The sequence below is a fragment of the Macaca thibetana genome, chromosome 4 (genome assembly GCF_024542745.1).
Source record: "Macaca thibetana thibetana isolate TM-01 chromosome 4, ASM2454274v1, whole genome shotgun sequence".
NCBI lineage: Eukaryota > Metazoa > Chordata > Mammalia > Primates > Cercopithecidae > Macaca > Macaca thibetana.
Window position 1 is genome coordinate 140,295,669 of NC_065581.1, and position 18,002 is coordinate 140,313,670.

An 18,002-nucleotide genomic window follows, 5' to 3' on the forward strand; every position below is an offset into this window, starting at 1 on the left:
GAACTGACGGCAAAGGCCATAATAAATTTCCAAAGAATGGCATCTTGGATCAAGATACTGTGAATCAATGACTCAGAATAATATTAAAATAAACATTATAAGGGTTGTATCAATAGATACAAACCCACTTAAGCCTGTAAACATTACTATAAAGAGACGTTAAATTGCACAGAAATGACAGACAATAGCAGCAATCTTTTTTTTTTTTTTTTCTGTTTCTGTTGCCTTATGATGCAATGTATTGTGTGTGAGTACTTAAATTCACTCCTCTTAAAGTTACAATAAATGACACCAATTTGGAACTACCTTATTCTATTGGGGAAACTGAATTTTTAAAAATATTGCAAAATAAAAAATGTTCACCTGTTCATCGCAAAGAACAAAGATCTTACTCTCAGTACAGGGTGTCATACTGGGCCCATGAATTTCACAGTTGTTTGGCTGGGGTATCCATGTCAGTGCTCTCCTTACCTATAATACCCAGACAGGTATGGGCATGTAAACCAAGCAGTTAATGTTAATGTAGACCACAGAGTTTCATGATGAAAAATGTTATATAAACTTTACACTAAAATAAGTAAAAATTATTGCTTCAGGAATTACTTGAATCATCGTTAGAACTTTGTACAACATAGATCAAGGAGATTACGGACTTCTGTTATCGATCTTCTCTTCTACACTAGTAAAGAAGAGTAACAAAAATAATCATCCTCAAATTCTGTGGTAGTTTTACTCTTTTGAAATTTGCTGAAGTTTCATTTTATAGTGTAATGAGATTTCCACCTCACACCCACTGCTGAGGATCTTAACTGCTTCATAATCAACATTTATTGTGTTGTTGAATTCCTCCTCACACCAAAGCAAATTTTTCTTTTCCTCTACTAATCGAAAGGAGTCAGTTGAGTTTAACAAATTTAAGATGTTGATCCATTTGCCCCAGCTTCTCTTCTTACCCACAACAAATCGATGGACATTGGAGAAGCCTGACCTCTGGGAAATGTTATCAGAATAGCATGGGATCACTCAAAATTATATAAATATAGAATCTTCTATTTGTCAATTTTTACACATTTCACTCTCAGTACATGTGTACTGTGATACGTTACACTCATCACAACATGATTTTGGTGATTTTAGATGAAATGAGATATAAAACATTTCACTGTTGCCATAATTTTGACTGAAATTATAACTCTATTATCCATTTCATGAAAACAACACATTTAAAAATTACTCAATTATTCCCACTCTAACTCAATTTTGTACATGTTTTAATTACTGCAATTTTAAAAATTAGTATAGTCTGAGTTTCTATATATCAAATATTAGAAAAAAATTGAATATCCTAATTGATGGAATTACAAGCCCTTCTAAATTCCTGTTCTTATACAGTAACACACAACTGCAATAAAAATAACAACATAATCTAAGGATATATAGCATGATATAAAAGTATTCTATTAATGTTCAGTTAGCTTTCAACAGCACTGTAGGGCAATACTTTAGTTATACAATTTTGTAACCTCAAAAATAATGCTTTTTATAGAAGGGAAAAAAAGGATTTTATTCTAACAGTTATACCTGATAGAGAATGGCCTACATAAAAACAGTAAATTAACTATGAGAGTCAAGCAGTTTCAAAGGACGACTCATGAAGAAGCTTTGATTAATCTACAAATACTGTAGCTTATCACTGCAACAGCAGAGGAAACTACCTACTAAACAATGGTCCCCTCAAAGCTACAAGATGAATAATGTAACCGCTGCTCTCAAGAAAGGGAACGTGACCAGAAACTTACCTTAAATGGAGAGGACTTCAAACAGCCTTTGAAACCACTTCATCCTGCCATTTTGCTGTAATGACAAGGATGAAAACTACTGCCACAGCCTCACTGGTTTTCTGCTTCATTTACTGCAAAGATTCTCTGCTGTGGATTAGTCACCTGGTGAGGCTCAAAACTTTGGAAGACAATTGTTCTGGGGTGGGCCTGGGGCACTGGTGTGTCATGAAAGCTCTTGGGTGATTCTAATACACAATCAGGGCTGTGAAGCAATGCTCTGCTGCCACAGTTGTTGCCTTGGTTTCCCAGGCTTCTGTCTGGCCCTCTTGCGATAGCTTCTGTGAATGCTGCCAGATGACATTTCTCTAATTCTCTAATGCTTACAGAGTTAAATCCAAACTTCTGCGCAAACTGCACAAGACTCAACATGATCTGCTCTTATCTGCTTGATCAGCTGCCTCTCCCCTACTCTCCACCAGCTCTAGAAGCACTTGATTGCAACAAGCCTGGCCTTAGCCTCAGGGGCCGTGCACTTACTCATTCCTTGCTCTGAAATGCTCACCATGTTTATCTGTCTGGAGAACTGCACCTCCTCTGTGAAGCCATTCCTGACATCCTAGAGCCCAACCCTCCTTTGAGTGTTCTCAAAGCATCCTATATGTACACAGTTTTGTGTTTTTTTCTAATCATATTGGACGGTCATTTTTAGAACACATGTCTCTCCCATCTTCGTTAGACTTTTTTGAAGCAGGGACTATATCACATTTGCTCTATAGCCCCCAAACTTAGCACACTGCCTAGCATATACAGCATTCTGTATTTGTTGAGTAAATGAATGATATCATTTATACTATTTTTACCTATTATAGATATGGCAAGAGGAGACTTACATTGGGACCACTGGAAAAAAATCAAGTCCATAATAATAAAGAAAAAGTCTTAGTATTTATTTAGTATTTGGTAGTAGTAACTATTATTAAAGATCAGCCTTCCAATGAGGTTACTAGATTAATTTTCAACATGGTTAAAGTCAAAGACAAAACTGTAATTAATTCCTTAAGAGTGCGCTCTTATCATCAGCCTCCCCAAACCATATGCTTTCAGAATGATGGCCAATAAATGCTCACCTTCAGCTCCGTAAAGAAACCCCCTTAATGCCCACCACAAGTGGATCTAATCTGGCTGCTTCTGCTATGTGACGTCTAACCCACAACTCTGGTGAAAATGCTTACTTTGTATTTGCTTTCTGATCTGGAAGGGGTGGGAATATGTCCTTTTTTCTTGAAGGTTGTAAAGTGCTTGCACTGAGGACATGGCTTGGTGCTGGAATCAATACGGCCAAGTTCCAAGAAGTACTTATACTTGATGGAGTCTTCATGCGTTAAGTTATAGACAACAGTTGTTTCTTCCAAGAATTCAAAACACTCTGTGATGGGGCATTTGATTTCTACTTGGCCAAGTTGTACCTGCATGATGGAAGAGCAGATGGAAGGAAAAAAAAGTCACTGGTTATTTTCTTTCATTTTTTTTTTTTGTATACAGTATTACTTATTTCATGATTGCAATAAAGGATTGTGTGCAATTTTTAAGATAACATAATCAATGTTAATCACCTTGATACCTGCTTTTGGCAATACCAAAATAATCACTATATAATGTTTCCGAAATGATTTAAAGGGCATTTAAGTCTTCTCTGATTATTGTTTTTGTGACAAGAAATGGACCTAAGCCACAGGCTCACCAAAGAAGCAAATGATCATCTCATGTTTCTGGAAACTGCAAGGTTACACAGCATTCAGATGATGCACCGACTGCAAGAACTGCAGGGTCACGCAGCATTTAGACAACATGCCAACTAAAAGGTGTTTCATATTTTTCAACATCACTGCAGAATACTTCAGCACTAAACTCTGGGCACATTTTACTATTTTAAAAGGACTAAAGAGATTCTGTAATGTAGAATGCCTAATAGTTTAAAAAATGTTACAAAAAATAACTGTTTCCTCTGACCCTTCTGTGTTAAGAACATAAAGTAAGTAGTTCCTATATAATGAGAATCATAGGAACAAGTAAGAAAATGAAACCAGCTACAACAGTGTAAAAAAATCCTTATGAAATCTGGCTACTACTGAGATAATTTACAAAATTAATGTATTCAAAGGACTATGGCGCTAGATTAGGAGAGAAGGGAGGATACATCAAAACGCGACATTTAGTATGTGGTATGGAGTACTAGATATGGTTAGCATTAAATATTACAATAAAAGATTACAGCACAAAGTATGGACACAACTAATTTTTAAATGATTAAAATAAACAACTTTGAAATAATGAGTAGCTAGAGTGTTTTTCGTAAGTGGTGAACAATAACTCTTTATATTCATGGCATTACAATCTCTTTTGTCCATCCTAATGTAGTAAAGGGAGGCACTAAAAACTCCAGATGACAAACAACACCAAACCCTTTCTATTTTATTTGGGTGAATCTGACATTCTCAGAAAGCAAAGCATACACACTTGCAGTAGAAAAGTATGCTATGAAGACTCAGGTAGGAGTAGGAGAAAGCCACGCAGTTTGGGGAAAGAAAAACACCACAGAGAGCAGTTAAAAAAAGAAAACTAAATTCATAGTAACTGTTAACATTGCTATTTATCTGCCACAAGCTTGAGGTAAGGTAGTTAAGAAGTTGCAGGCTGACGTGTTGAATATCAGTAAAGAGCATGAGCTAAGCTGAAAGCAAAATGAAAGAGGCTGGCTTTGGATAATTCTCCTTATTAGTATTGACCTGTTAAAAGTATAAGCTTTGCATAATTTTATGCTACTATTGTACAAAACACGGCCCAGAGAGGACTTAAAAATATGTGCCCATTTTTTTCTACTTTTTCTGATGAGTCTGCTCACAGTCCCAATCAGATTTTATTATTCATGTTACAGTGTTATGATGCTATTATAATTCAAATTATGTTTTAGAATAAATTATTTTGTTCTGCCTCAAGACAAAAATTCTCAGGAGATTTTTGTGTAGATAAAAACCCCTGTGTAACATACTAAGAACCTGGTTTAATGAAGTATAGAACTTAAGATTAAAAAATGACTAAATGTTTCCTCTCTTAATATTCTGTAGACATTTATCGAGCATGATTCTGAGGCAGGTACGGGCTAGGTACTGAAGCTTTCCAGATGCAGGTCAGTAAAGAGGCAATCAGGATGCAAAATGGTGAGTACAAGGTGTCAGGAGAAGTACAGTAATCTCATACTTGGGGGGATCCGAAGAGGTTTCTTGGAAGAAGTGAGGTTTCAAGTGAGAGCTTAAGACTAGCAGGATTTAGCCAAACAAAGGTGAGAAGGGGTTCCAAGCAGACAAAAGAGACAACTTGGGCAAAGGCCTGGAGGAAAGGGAACACAGCACTAGCATACCCCAAATGCACATGCATCTGAACTTAAAGATCACAGCCTTGGGACGGCTCTTAAAGATGAGCAGCAGCCTGGACCACAATGTGTGAGTAAGGAAAGATGAGGCTGTTATGCAAAGATGAACCAGCTTGGACCAGAGCACAAGGGCCGAGCATGAAGCCATCTTAGGAGTCTGTATGTTTTTCCGATTTAAATAGAAAGCTATGCAGTTTTCAGAATGTGAAAGATAGTTTTTTTTTAAGTCCACAGAAAATGGGCTTACTTGGGCCACCTCGAGAGGCACTTGTTATTGGGCAGCAGTACATTTTTATGATTAAGAGCCTGAATTTTTTATTGTCAGGTCAGTGTTCGAATCCAGTCTTCCTCACCTATGAGTTTATTTTAACTATATAAATGATAACAATGGAGGCAGCAATTTCACAGCCACTCAGGAATGACCAGGTGTTATGGAAACTGAATGCAGTTTAGGGACTAGAACAATCCAAGGCAGCTAAAGAGGGCAGGTTGTCTTGATACTCCTTCAGCAGTGGGTATTTATTACTCAACCACATCAGGATACCATCCAACATCCAATCAAACACTTACTTTTCTACTGCAGTATTGCTCAAATCTGCAAACCTATTCAATTTCCATAGAATATATTACTTCCTCTAGATTTCATACCCTCTGCATTGACTATTCCTTCCCTTCCCTTCTTTCTCAAGGCTCCAAAATCCCTATCCTACTACATTGAACCAAAGACCTCATATTTTATTGAACACATAGAGGCAATCAGATGCATATTCCCATACCTACCCACTACCAGCTCTAGCAATTTACATCTCTGTTTTCTGTCTTCCCTCTAGAGAGGGCTGAATCTATTTCCAGAACAACTGTATACGAGTCTCTTAAAGTGTCTGTAAAGTGTCTGTTGGGCATTCCAGTTTCCTGGCCCACTCAAGGCCTACAGAACTGGGATCATTGTTGACAAGCCAGTAATTGGCAGTTTGGAACAGCTACTCATACAATCATTCTTCTTCATACTAACAGTATCCTCTTTTTCATAATATAGTGTTACTCATCACCTATGCAATCTCTTGGCCTCTCTCTACATGCAATATCTTTTTCAGAAAATTGTCCTCAAAAGATCACTAGCAAACAACTAATTATGATTAAGTGAAGTACACTTTTTCATGTGTTCAACAAGGTATGTATTTCATCAATTCAAGAATGCATTTTAAAAGCACATTTTAATTTCTTGAAAGTCAAGTTTTTTATAATCAAAAGAAATTAGTATTGTACATAGTTTACTTGGCAGTGTTTTTACTTTCTTAGTGGTGCATAACCGAATACTGCATCCTACTATTGATCACATCTTTGATTTCAGTGAAATGTGGTTTCTGTGAGCTAAGTAGTGTGATGGACTTCTGGAGAGATAAGAGGAGAGAGAAACACAGGGTTTCTACTGGAGGAAATGAATAATAAACAAGCAAATAAACAAGGCAGATTGTAACCTGTGTTATGAATGAACTACACATCATGGAAGCAATCTCTAAGGAAATGACAACCTGAGTTGAGAACTGAAAGGCCTGTCATGCAGAGAACATGGGGAAGAGACAGCAAATAGAGGAAACAAGAACATTGGCTCCAGCCAGAAGGTGTCTGATGTGCCTCTGCTCAGAGCACAGAACTCAGTGACAAAAATACATACTAAAGGAAGGAGAGAACAGTATGAGATGAAGTTGGAGAGTTAGGCAGAAGACAGATCACATGGACCTTGTTGGCCATGGTAAAAGGTCTGTATTATAGACAATACGAATCACTGGTTTTAAGAGGATGACTGACATGCTCTTCTTGGAGAAGAGACTGTAGAGGAATAAAAGTGAAGGCTGGGAGAATTCTGGAAGTCTGGATTCAATGACTCTTCCCACAAGTGATGTCTAACTGTTACAGGCAGTTGATAGACGACTGAGAGGTAACAAGATACAGGGTGTATTTTGGAAGTGGAATCAATGAGATTTTTTTAAATTGACAAAAATTTTATGTATTTATGGTATGCAACATGAGGTTTTAATATATATGTACAGATAATATATATTAATCAAGCAAATTAATAAATGCATTACTTCACTGCTAATTTTTTAACAGAAGTAAGAACAAAGATCATTAATAGGAGTGGTGAGAGAGGGCATCCTTGTCTTGTGCCAGTTTTCAAAGGAATGTTTCCAGCTTTTGCCCATTCAGTATGATATTGGCTATGGGTTTGTCATAAATAGCTCTTATTATTTTGAGATGTTACATCAATACCTAATTTATTGAGAGTTAACATGAAGGAATGTTGAATTTTATCGGAGGCCTTTTCTGCATCTATTGAGATAATCATGTGGTTTTTGTCACTGATTCTGTTTACGTGATTGATTAAATTTATTGATTTGCATATGTTGAATCAGTCTTGCATCCCAGGGATGAAGCCAACTTGATCATGGTGGATAAACTTTTTGGTGTGCTGCTGGATTTGGTTTGCCAGTATTTTATTGAGGATTTTCGCATCCATGTTCATGAGGGATTTTGGCCTGAAGTTTTCTTTTTTTGTTGGGTCTCTGCCAGGTTTTGGAATCAGGATGATGCTGGCATCATAAAATGAGTTAGGGAGGAGTCCCTCCTTTTCAATTGTTTGGAATAGTTTCAGAAGGAATGATATTAGCTCCTCTGTACCTCTGGTAGAATTCAACAGTGAATCCGTCTGGTCCCGGGCATTTTTTCATTGGTAGGCTATTAATTACTGCCTCTATTTCAGAACTTGTTATTGGTCTATTCAGGGATTCGACTTCTTCCTGGTTTAGTCTTGGGAGGGTGTATGTGTCCAGGGATTTATCCATTTCTTCTAGATTTTCTGGTTTATTTATGTAGAGGTGTTTATAGTATTCTCTGATGGTAGTTTCTATTGCTGTGGGATCAGTGGTGATATCCCCATTATCATTTTTATTGTGCCTATTGGATCCCCCTCTCTTTTCTTCTTTATTAGTCTACCTAGTGGTCTATCTATTTTGTTAATTTTTTCAAAAACACACCTCCTGGATTCATTGATTTTTTTCGAAGGTTTTTCATGTCTCTATCTCCTTCAATTCTGCTCTGATCTTAGTTATTTCTTGTCTTCTGTTAGCTTTTGAATTTGTTTGCTCTTGCTTTTCTACAGTTGTGATGTTAGGGTATTGATTTCAGATCTTTCCAGCTTTCTGATGTGGGCATTTAGTGCTCTAAACTTCCCTCTAAACACTGCTTTAGCAGCGTCCCAGAGATTCTGGTATGTTGTCTCTTTGTTCTCATTGGTTTCAAAGAACTTCTTGGTTTCTGCCTTAATTTTGTTATTTACCCAGGAGTCATTCAGGAGCAGGTTGTTCAATTTCCATGTAGTTGTGTGGTTTTGAATGAGTTTCTTAATCCTAAGTTCTAATTTGATTGCACTATGGACTGAGAGACTGTATGTTATGACTTCAGTTCTTTTGCATTTGCTGAGGAATGTTTTACTTCCATTTATGTGGTTGATTTTAGAATAAGTGCCATGTGGCACTGAGACAAATGTATATTCTGTTGATTTAGGGTGGAGAGTTCTGTAGATGTCTATTACGTCCACTTGATCCAGAGCTGAGTTCAAGTCCTGGATGTCCTTGTTAATTTTCTGTCTTGTTGATCTGTCTAATATTGATAATGTGGTGTTAAAGTCTCCCACTATTATTGTGTGGGAGTCTAAGTCTCTTTGTAGGTCTTTAAGAACTTGTTTTATGAATCAGGGTGCTCCTGTATCGGGTGCATATATATTTAGGACAGTTAGCTCTTCTTGTTGCATTGATCCCTTTACCAATATGTAATGCCCTTCTTTGTCTTTTTTTGATCTTTGTTGGTTTAAGGTCTGTTTTATCAGAGACTAGGATTGCACCCCCTGCTTTGGTACATGCATCCCAGAACTTAAAGTAAAATTTTTTTAAAAAAGAAAAAAAAATGTGGTACATATGCATCATGGAATACTATGCAGCCATAAAAAGGAATGAGGCCATGTCCTTTATAGGGACATGGATGGAGCTGGAAGGTATTATCCTCAGCAAACTAAAGCAGGAACAGAAAACCAAACATCACATATTCTCACTTATAAGTGGGAGCTGAACAACAAGAACACATGGACATAGCAGGGGTGGGGGGCAAGAAGGAACAACACATACTGGGCCTGTCAGGGGATGGGGTGGAGGGAGGGAGAGCATTAGGAAAAACAGCTAATGCATGTGGGGCTTAGTACCCAGCTGACAGGTTGATAGTTGCAGCAAACCACCCTGGCACATGTTTACCTATGCAACAAATCTACACATCCTGCACATGTATCACAGAACTTAAAAAATTAAATTAGAAAAGAAAGATCATTAATACACCAAAAAAAAACTTGTATCAAGCTCCTAACAATAGGATAGGTAATATAAAATGTTCATAGTATAAAGTGAATTAAGCCATGAATCCTGCCTTCATAGACCTTGAGAATGTAGCAATTAAACTGGTATTGATAGTCTTCTAGCAATTGGGATTTGTTGGTATTAATTCATCTAATATTTACCCAATAGTTTAAAAAACTTTTTATTAGGGATAATTAAAAGTATATGTGAAGGTTGGCAGATTAGCATTACGAATCCTTAAACAGCCATCCTCTAGCTTACATTGTCAACTTATAGCCAATCTTATTTCTTCGATACCCTGAGTAATATGGCCCTCCCATGTTATTTTGAAGAAAATACCAGATATCATGTCATTTCATTCATAAATATTTCAGTATGGGGCTAAAAAATTAAGAAGTCTTTTTAAAACCATAACCATGATACCATATATCTCCAAAAATGTCAATTTTTTAGTATCAAGTTAACATTCTAAATAACATATCATCTAAATTCTGTTTACTGGATTTTATCTCCTATTAAGTACTTAAAGATATTTTGCTGCTCAGTGTGTTCAATGTTAATACAACTATTTATACCACTGAAAAAGATGCTCTTCAGTTTTTCTGAACAAAAACATTTCCAACCTTGAAAGAAAAAAATTGCTTAACTCTAAAGGCATCTATAAGGCATCATTAAGAGACACTATTATCCACTTAATGTTCAAGCTACATGGCTAATTTGCCACCTGGGAGAACTCAAAAGTAACTTAATGACTCAGGTGATGAAGACCTTTGGAAAAGTGGCAGACTAATTAATTAAATTCTCCAAAGAAAAGGATGAGAAAAAGTACAAATCTTGGGCCTCATTGCTCAATTTATCAAATGTGTGGTTTATGACTCTGATCATGGTTTTAAGTGGTCATGACAGTTTACAAGGTGCTTTGGATTTTGCTCATTTGATACTAGAGGATTTCATATTTCCTCTGTTTTGAAAAATGGAAATATGTTAATATGACAGAGAGAAAAGAATACTGTAACGAAAGCGGTAACAATAATCACAAAATACACATAGATCTACTACAGGCAAAGCACAGCTCCAGGTAGTTTGTGTGGATTAATTACTTTGAGGTGCACCATGGTGGCAGATTGATTTCAGACTCACTGATGTCCCCATCACTTTACTCATCAGTGATTATGGGAAGGTGCCTGCTATACTGACACACATGGGTTTTTGTTTATTCAGAAGCTACTACAGGGCTTAGTGCTAGATGCCTTTGAATTTTTCTAGAAATGATTAAAAAAATCAAGTCAAAAATTCTAGAAATCTCTTAACTCTAAGCAAGATAAATACAGTACAAAGACAACCACATTTAAGTACATCAACTAAAAGTGATATACCAAACACACAGTAACAAGAAGTAACCAGAGAAAAAGGCATATTCCCAAGTAGAAAACTTCAGCCTCAAGTGCCTTGCTGGTAGCTTGCTGTTTAAAAGCTACTCAGTTTTTGGTATTTTGATACAACAGCCTGAATAGACTACTACTCTTGATCTAGAAAAATAAAGTCGTAAAACTATTTCTGCCAGAAATAAGACTGATCACAAAGCTACAAGAATTACATTAGTATGACAGTGGCACAAGGATAGATAATAGAACAATGGAACAGAAAAGAGAATAGAACAAAACCACTTCCATATGAACACTACAGAGCAGTGGGAGGGTGCTTTTTTTTTTTTTTTTTTTTTTAATAAATTGTGCTGTTGGTTTAATATCCATTAAAAAAATCAGTCTTGAAGAATCGTCACACTGTCTTCCACATTGGTTGAACTAATTTACACTCCTACCAACAGTGTAAAAGCATTCCTATTTCTCCACATCCTCTCCAGCATCTGTTGTTTCCTGGCTTTTTAATCACCATTAGTCGCCATTCTAACTGGCATGAGATGGTATCTCATTGTGGTTTTGATTTGCATTTCTCTAATGACCAGTGATGATGAGCATTTTTTCACATTTGTTGGCTGCATAAATGTCTTCTTTTAGGAAGTGTCTGTTCATATCCTTCACCTACTTTTTGATGTTTTTTTTTTTCTCGTAAATTTGTTTAAGTTACTTGTGGATTCTGGATATTAGCCCTTTGTCAGATGGATAGATTGCAAACATTTTCTCCCACTCTGTAGGGTGCCTGTTCACTCTGACGATAGTTTCTTTTGCTGTGCAGTTCTTTAGTTTAATTAGATCCCATTTGTCAATTTTGGCTTTTGTTGTAGTTGCTTTTGGATCTGGAACGAGGAATACCATTTGACCCAGAAATCCCATTACTGGGTATATACCCAAAGGATAATAAGTCATTCTAGTATGAGGACACATGCACACGTATGTTTATTGCAGCACTATTCACAATAGCAAAGACTTGGAACCAACCCAAATGCCCATCAATGATAGACTGGATAAAGAAAATGTGGCACATATACAGCATGGAATAATATTCAGCCATGAAAAAGAATGAGTTCATATCCTTTGCAGGGACATGGATGAAGCTGGAAACCATCATTCTCTGCAAACTAACACAAGAACAGAAAACCAAACACCGCATGTTCTCACTCATAAGTGGGAGTCGAATGATTAGAACACATGGACACAGGGAGAGGAACATCACACACCGAGGCATGTCAGAGGTTAGGGGGCAAGGGGAGAGATAGCATTAGGAGAAATAACTAATGCATGCGGAGCTTAAAGCCTAGATGATGGGTTGATGGGTGCAGCAAACCACCATGGAACAAGTATATCTATATAACAATCCAGCACGTTCTGCACATGTATCCCAGAACTTAAAATATAATAAAATAAATACGTAAATAAAAGTAAAATTGAAAAAAAAAAACTTTAACAGATGAGGAGCTGCAAAACACACACACACACACGCACATACACAAATCAGTCTTGACTTTTATCTCAAACCAAGTAGACTGAAACTGTAAATATAAAAGGTGAATGAAAAAGTTTCTAAAGATAATAAAAAAGAATATCTTAGGGGCATGCCCAAGATGGCCAAATAGGAACAGCTCCAGCCTCCAGCTCCCAGTGTGAGCAACACAGAAGATGGGTAATTTCTGCATTTTCAACTGAGGTGCAGACCGACACCTCCCACCTCACACGGCGGGGTACACCCCTGAGACGAAGCTTCCAGAGCAAGAATCAGAAGCAACACTTGCCGTTCAGCAATATTCTATCTTCTGCAGCCTCCGCTGCTGATACCCAGGCAAACAGGGTCTGGAGTGGACCTCAAGTAAACTCCAACAGACCTACAGCTGAGGGTCCTGATTGTTAGAAGGAAAACTAACAAACAGAAAGGACACCCACACCAAAACTCCATCAGTACATCACCATCATCAAAGACCAAAGACAGATAAAACCACAAAGATGGGAAAAAAGCAGAGCAGAAAAGCTGGAAATTCAAAAAATCAGAGCACATCTCCCCCTCCAAAGGAACGCGGCTCATCGCCAGCAATGGAACAAAGCTGGATGGAGAATGACTTTGACGAGTTGAGAGAAGACAGCTTCAGTCAATCAAACTTCTCAGAGCTAAAGGAGGAACTATGTAACCAATGCAAAGAAACTGAAAACCTTGAAAAAAGATTTGATGAATGGCTAACTAGAATAACCAATGTAGAGAAGTCCTTAAAAGAACTGATAGAGATGAAAACCATAACATGAGAACTACGTGACAAATGCACAAGCTTCAGTAACTGACTCGATCATCTGGAAGAAAGAGTATCAGCGATTGAAGATCAAATGAATGAAATGAAGTGAGAAGAGAAGTGTAGAGAAAAAAGAGTAAAAAGAAATGAACAAAGCCTCCAAGAAATATGGGATTATGTGAAAAGAACAAATCTACATCTGATTGGTGTGCCTGAAAGTGACAGGGAAAATGGAACCAAGTTGGAAAACACTCTTCAGGATATCATCCAGGAGAACTTCCCCAACCTAGTAAGGCAGGCCAACATTCAAATTCAGGAAATACACAGAACGCCACAAATATACTCCTTGAGAAGAGCAACTCTAAGACACATAATTATCAGATTCACCAAAGTTGAAATGAAGGAAAAAATGTTAAGGGCAGCCAGAGAGAAAGGTCGGGTTACACACAAAGGGAAGCCCATCAGACTAACAGCAGATCTCTTGGCAGAAACTCTCCAAGCCAGAAGAGAGTGGGGGCCAATATTCAACATTCTTAAAGAAAAGAATTTTCAACCCAGAATTTCATATCCAGCCAAACTAAGTTTCATAAGTGAAGGAGAAATAAAATCCTTTACAGACAAGCAAATGTTTAGAGATTTTGTCACCATCAGGCCTGCCCGACAAGAGATCCTGAAGGAAGCACTAAACATGGAAAGGAACAACAGGTACCAGCCATTGCAAAAACATGTCAAAATGTAAAGTCCATCGATGCTAGGAAGAAACTGCATCAACTAGCTAGCAAAATAACCAGCTAATATCATAATGACAGGATCAAGTTCACACATAACAATATTAACCTTAAATGTAAATGGACTAAATGCTCCAATTAAAAGACACAGACTGTCAAATTGGATAAAGAGTCAAGACCCATCAGTTTGCTGTATTCAGGAGACCCATCTCACATGCAGAGACATACATAGACTCAAAATAAAGGGATGGAGAAAGATCTACCAAGCAAATGGTAAACAAAAAAAAAAGCAGGGGTTGCAATCCTAGTCTCTGATAAAACAGACTTTAAACCATCAAAGATCAAAAGAGACAAAGAAGGCCATTACATAATGGTAAAGGGATCAATTCATCAGGAAGAGTTAACTATCCTAAATATATATGCACCCAATATAGGAGCACCCAGATTCATAAAGCAAGTCCTTAGAGACTTACAAAGAGACTTAGACTCCCATACAATAATAATGGGAGACTTTAACACCCCACTGTCAACATTAGACAGATCAATGAGACAGAAAGTCAACAAGGATATCCAGGAATTGAACTAAACTCTGCACCAAGTGGACCTAACAAACATCTACAGAACTCTCCACCCCAAATCAAAAGAATATACATTCTTCTCAGCACCACATTGTACTTATTCCAAAATTGACCACATAGTTGGAAGTAAAGCACTCCTCAGCAAAAGTAAAAGAACAGAAATTATAACAAACTGTCTCTCAGACCACAGTGCAATTAAACTAGAACTCAGGACTAAGAAACTCAATCAAAACCCCTCAACTACATGGAAACTGAACAACCTGCTCCTGAATGACTACTGGGTACATAACAAAATGAAGGCAGAAATAAAGATGTTCTTTGAAACCAATGAGAACAAAGATACAACATACCAGAATCTTTGGGACACATTTAAAGCAGTGTGTAGAGGGAAATTTATAGCACTAAATGCCCACAAGAGAAAGCAGGAAAGATCTAAAATTGACATCCTAGCATCACAATTAAAAGAACTAGAGAAGCAAGAGCAAACACATTCAAAAGCTAACAGAAGGCAAGAAGTAACTAAGATCAGAGCAGAACTGAAGGAGACAGAGACACAAAAAACCTTCCAAAAAAATCAATGAATCCAGGAGCCGGTTTTTTGAAAAGATCAACAAAATTGATAGACCGCTAGCAAGACTAATAAAGAAGAAAAGAGAGAAGAATCAAACAGATGTAATAAAAAATGATAAAGGGGATATCACCACTGACCCCACAGAAATACAAACGACCATCAGAGAATACTATAAACACTTTTACGCAAATTAACTAGAAAACCTAGAAGAAATGGATAATTTCCTGGACACTTACACTCTCCCAAGACTAAACCAGGAAGAAGTTGAATCTGTGAATAGACCAATAGCAAGCTCTGAAATTGAGGCAATAATTAATAGCCTACCAATCAAAAAAAGTCCAGGACCAGACGGATTCACAGCCAAATTCTACCAGAGGTACAAGGAGGCGCTGGTACCATTCCTTCTGAAACTATTCCAATCAATAGAAAAAGAGGGAATCCTCCCTAACTCATTTTACGAGGCCAACATCATCCTGATACCAAAGCCTGACAGAGATACAATAAAAAAAGAGAATTTTAGACCCATCGATGTAAAAATCCTCAATAAAATACTGGCAAACGGAATCCAGCAGCACATCAAAAAGCTTATCCACCATGATCAAGTGGGCTTCATCCCTGGGATGCAAGGCTGGTTCAACATATGCAAATCAATAAACGTAATCCAGCATATAAACAGAACCAAAGACAAAAACCACATGATAATCTCAATAGATGTAGAAAAGGCCTCTGACAAAATTCAACAGCCCTTCATGCTAAAAATTCTCAATAAATTCGGTATTGATGGAATGTATCTCAAAATAATAAGAGCTATTTATGACAAACACACAGCCAATATCATACTGAATGGGCAAAAACTGGAAAAATTCCCTTTGAAAACTGGCACAAGACAGGGATGCCCTCTCTCACCACTCCTATTCAACACAGTGTTGGAAGTACTGGCTAGGGCAATCAGGCAAGAGAAAGAAATAAAGTGTATTCAGTTAGGAAAAGAAGAAGTCAAATTGTCACTCTTTGCAGATGACATGACTGTATATTTAGAAAACCCCATTGTCTCAGCCCAAAATCTCCTTAAGCTGATAAGCAACTTGAGCAAAGTCTCAGGATACAAAATCAATGTGCAATAATGACAAGCATTCTTATATACCAGTAACAGACAAACAGACAGACAAATTATGAATGAACTCCCATTCACAATAGCTTCAAAGAGAATAAAATACCTAGGAATCCAACTTACAAGGGATATAAAGGACCTCTTCAAGGAGAACTACAAACCGTTGCTCAGTGAAATAAAAGAGGACACAAATGGAAGAATGTCTTCCTATGCTCATGGATAGGAAGAATCAATATTGTGAAAATGGCCATACTGCCCAAAGTAGTTTAAAGATTCAATGCCATCCCCATTAAGCTACCAATGACTTTCTTCACAGAATTGGAAAAAACTGCTTTAAATTCATATGGAACCAAAAAAGACCCCGCATTGCCAAGACAATCCTAAGACAAAAGAACAAAGCTGGAGGCATCACACTACCTGACTTCAAACAATACTACAAGGCTACAGTAACCAAAACAGCATAGTACTGGTACCAAAACAGAGATATAGAACAATGAAACAGAACAGAGCCCTCAGAAATAATACCACACATCTACAGCCATCTGATCTTTGACAAACCTGAGAAAAACAAGAAATGGGGAAAAGATTCCCTATTTAATAAATGGTGCTGAGAAAATTGGCTAGCCATACGTAGAAAGCTGAAACTAGATCCTTTCCTTACTCCTTATACGAAAATTAATTCAAGATGGATTAGAGACTTAAATGTTAGACCTAAAACCATAAAAACCCTAGAAGAAAACCTACGTAATACCATTCAGGACATAGGCATGGGCAAGGACTTCATGTCTAAAACACCAAAAGCAATGGCAACAAAAGCCAAAATTGACAAATGGGATCTAATTAAACGAAAGAGCTTCTGCAGAGCAAAAGAAACTACCATCAGAGTGAACAGGCAACCTACAGAATGGGAGAAAATGTTTGCAATCTACTCATCTGACAAAGGGCTAATATCCAGAACCTACAAAGAACTCAAACAGATTTACAAGAAAAAAACAAACAACCCCATCAAAAAGTGGGCAAAAGATATGAATAGACTCTTCTCAAAAGAAGACTTTCATACAGCCAAGAGACACATGAAAAAATGCTCATCATCACTCGTCATCAGAGAAATGCAAATCAAAACCACAATGAGATACCATCTCACACCAGTTAGAATGGCAATCATTAAAAAATCAGGAAACAACAGGTGCTGGAGAGGATGTGGAGAAATAGGAACACTTTTACACTGTTGGTGGGACTGTAAACTAGTTCAACCATTGTGAAAAACAGTGTGGCGATCCCTCAGCGATCTAGAACTAGAAATACCATTTGACCCAGCCATCCCATTACTGGGGATATACCCAAAGGATTATAAATCATGCTGCTATAAAGACACATGCACACGTATGTTTATTGCGGCACTATTCACAATAGCAGACTTGGAATCAACCCAAATTTCCATCAGTGACAGACTGGATTAAGAAAATGTGGCACATATACACCATGGAATACTATGCAGCCATAAAAAAGGATGAGTTCACGTCCTTTGTAGGGACATGGATGCAGCTGGAAACCATCATTCTCAGCAAACTATCGCAAGGACAAAAAACCAAATACTGCATGTTCTCACTCATAGGTGGGAACCGAACAATGAGATCACTTGGACACAGGAAGGGGAACATCACACACCGGGTCCTATTGTGGGGAGTGGGGACGGGGGAGGGATAGCATTAGCAGATATACCT

At 37.4% G+C, this 18,002-nt stretch overlaps 1 protein-coding gene across 1 annotated transcript in view; it reads right to left on the bottom strand.

Moving 5' to 3' along the window:
- Positions 1-18,002, bottom strand: part of RNF217 (ring finger protein 217) — a 131,120-nt gene that overhangs the window by 38,013 nt on the left and 75,105 nt on the right. Inside the window, exon 2 of the mRNA XM_050788706.1 lies at positions 3,014-3,247. Within this exon, the coding sequence (XP_050644663.1) occupies positions 3,014-3,247 (234 nt within the window). The remainder of the gene's footprint in view (positions 1-3,013; positions 3,248-18,002) is intronic.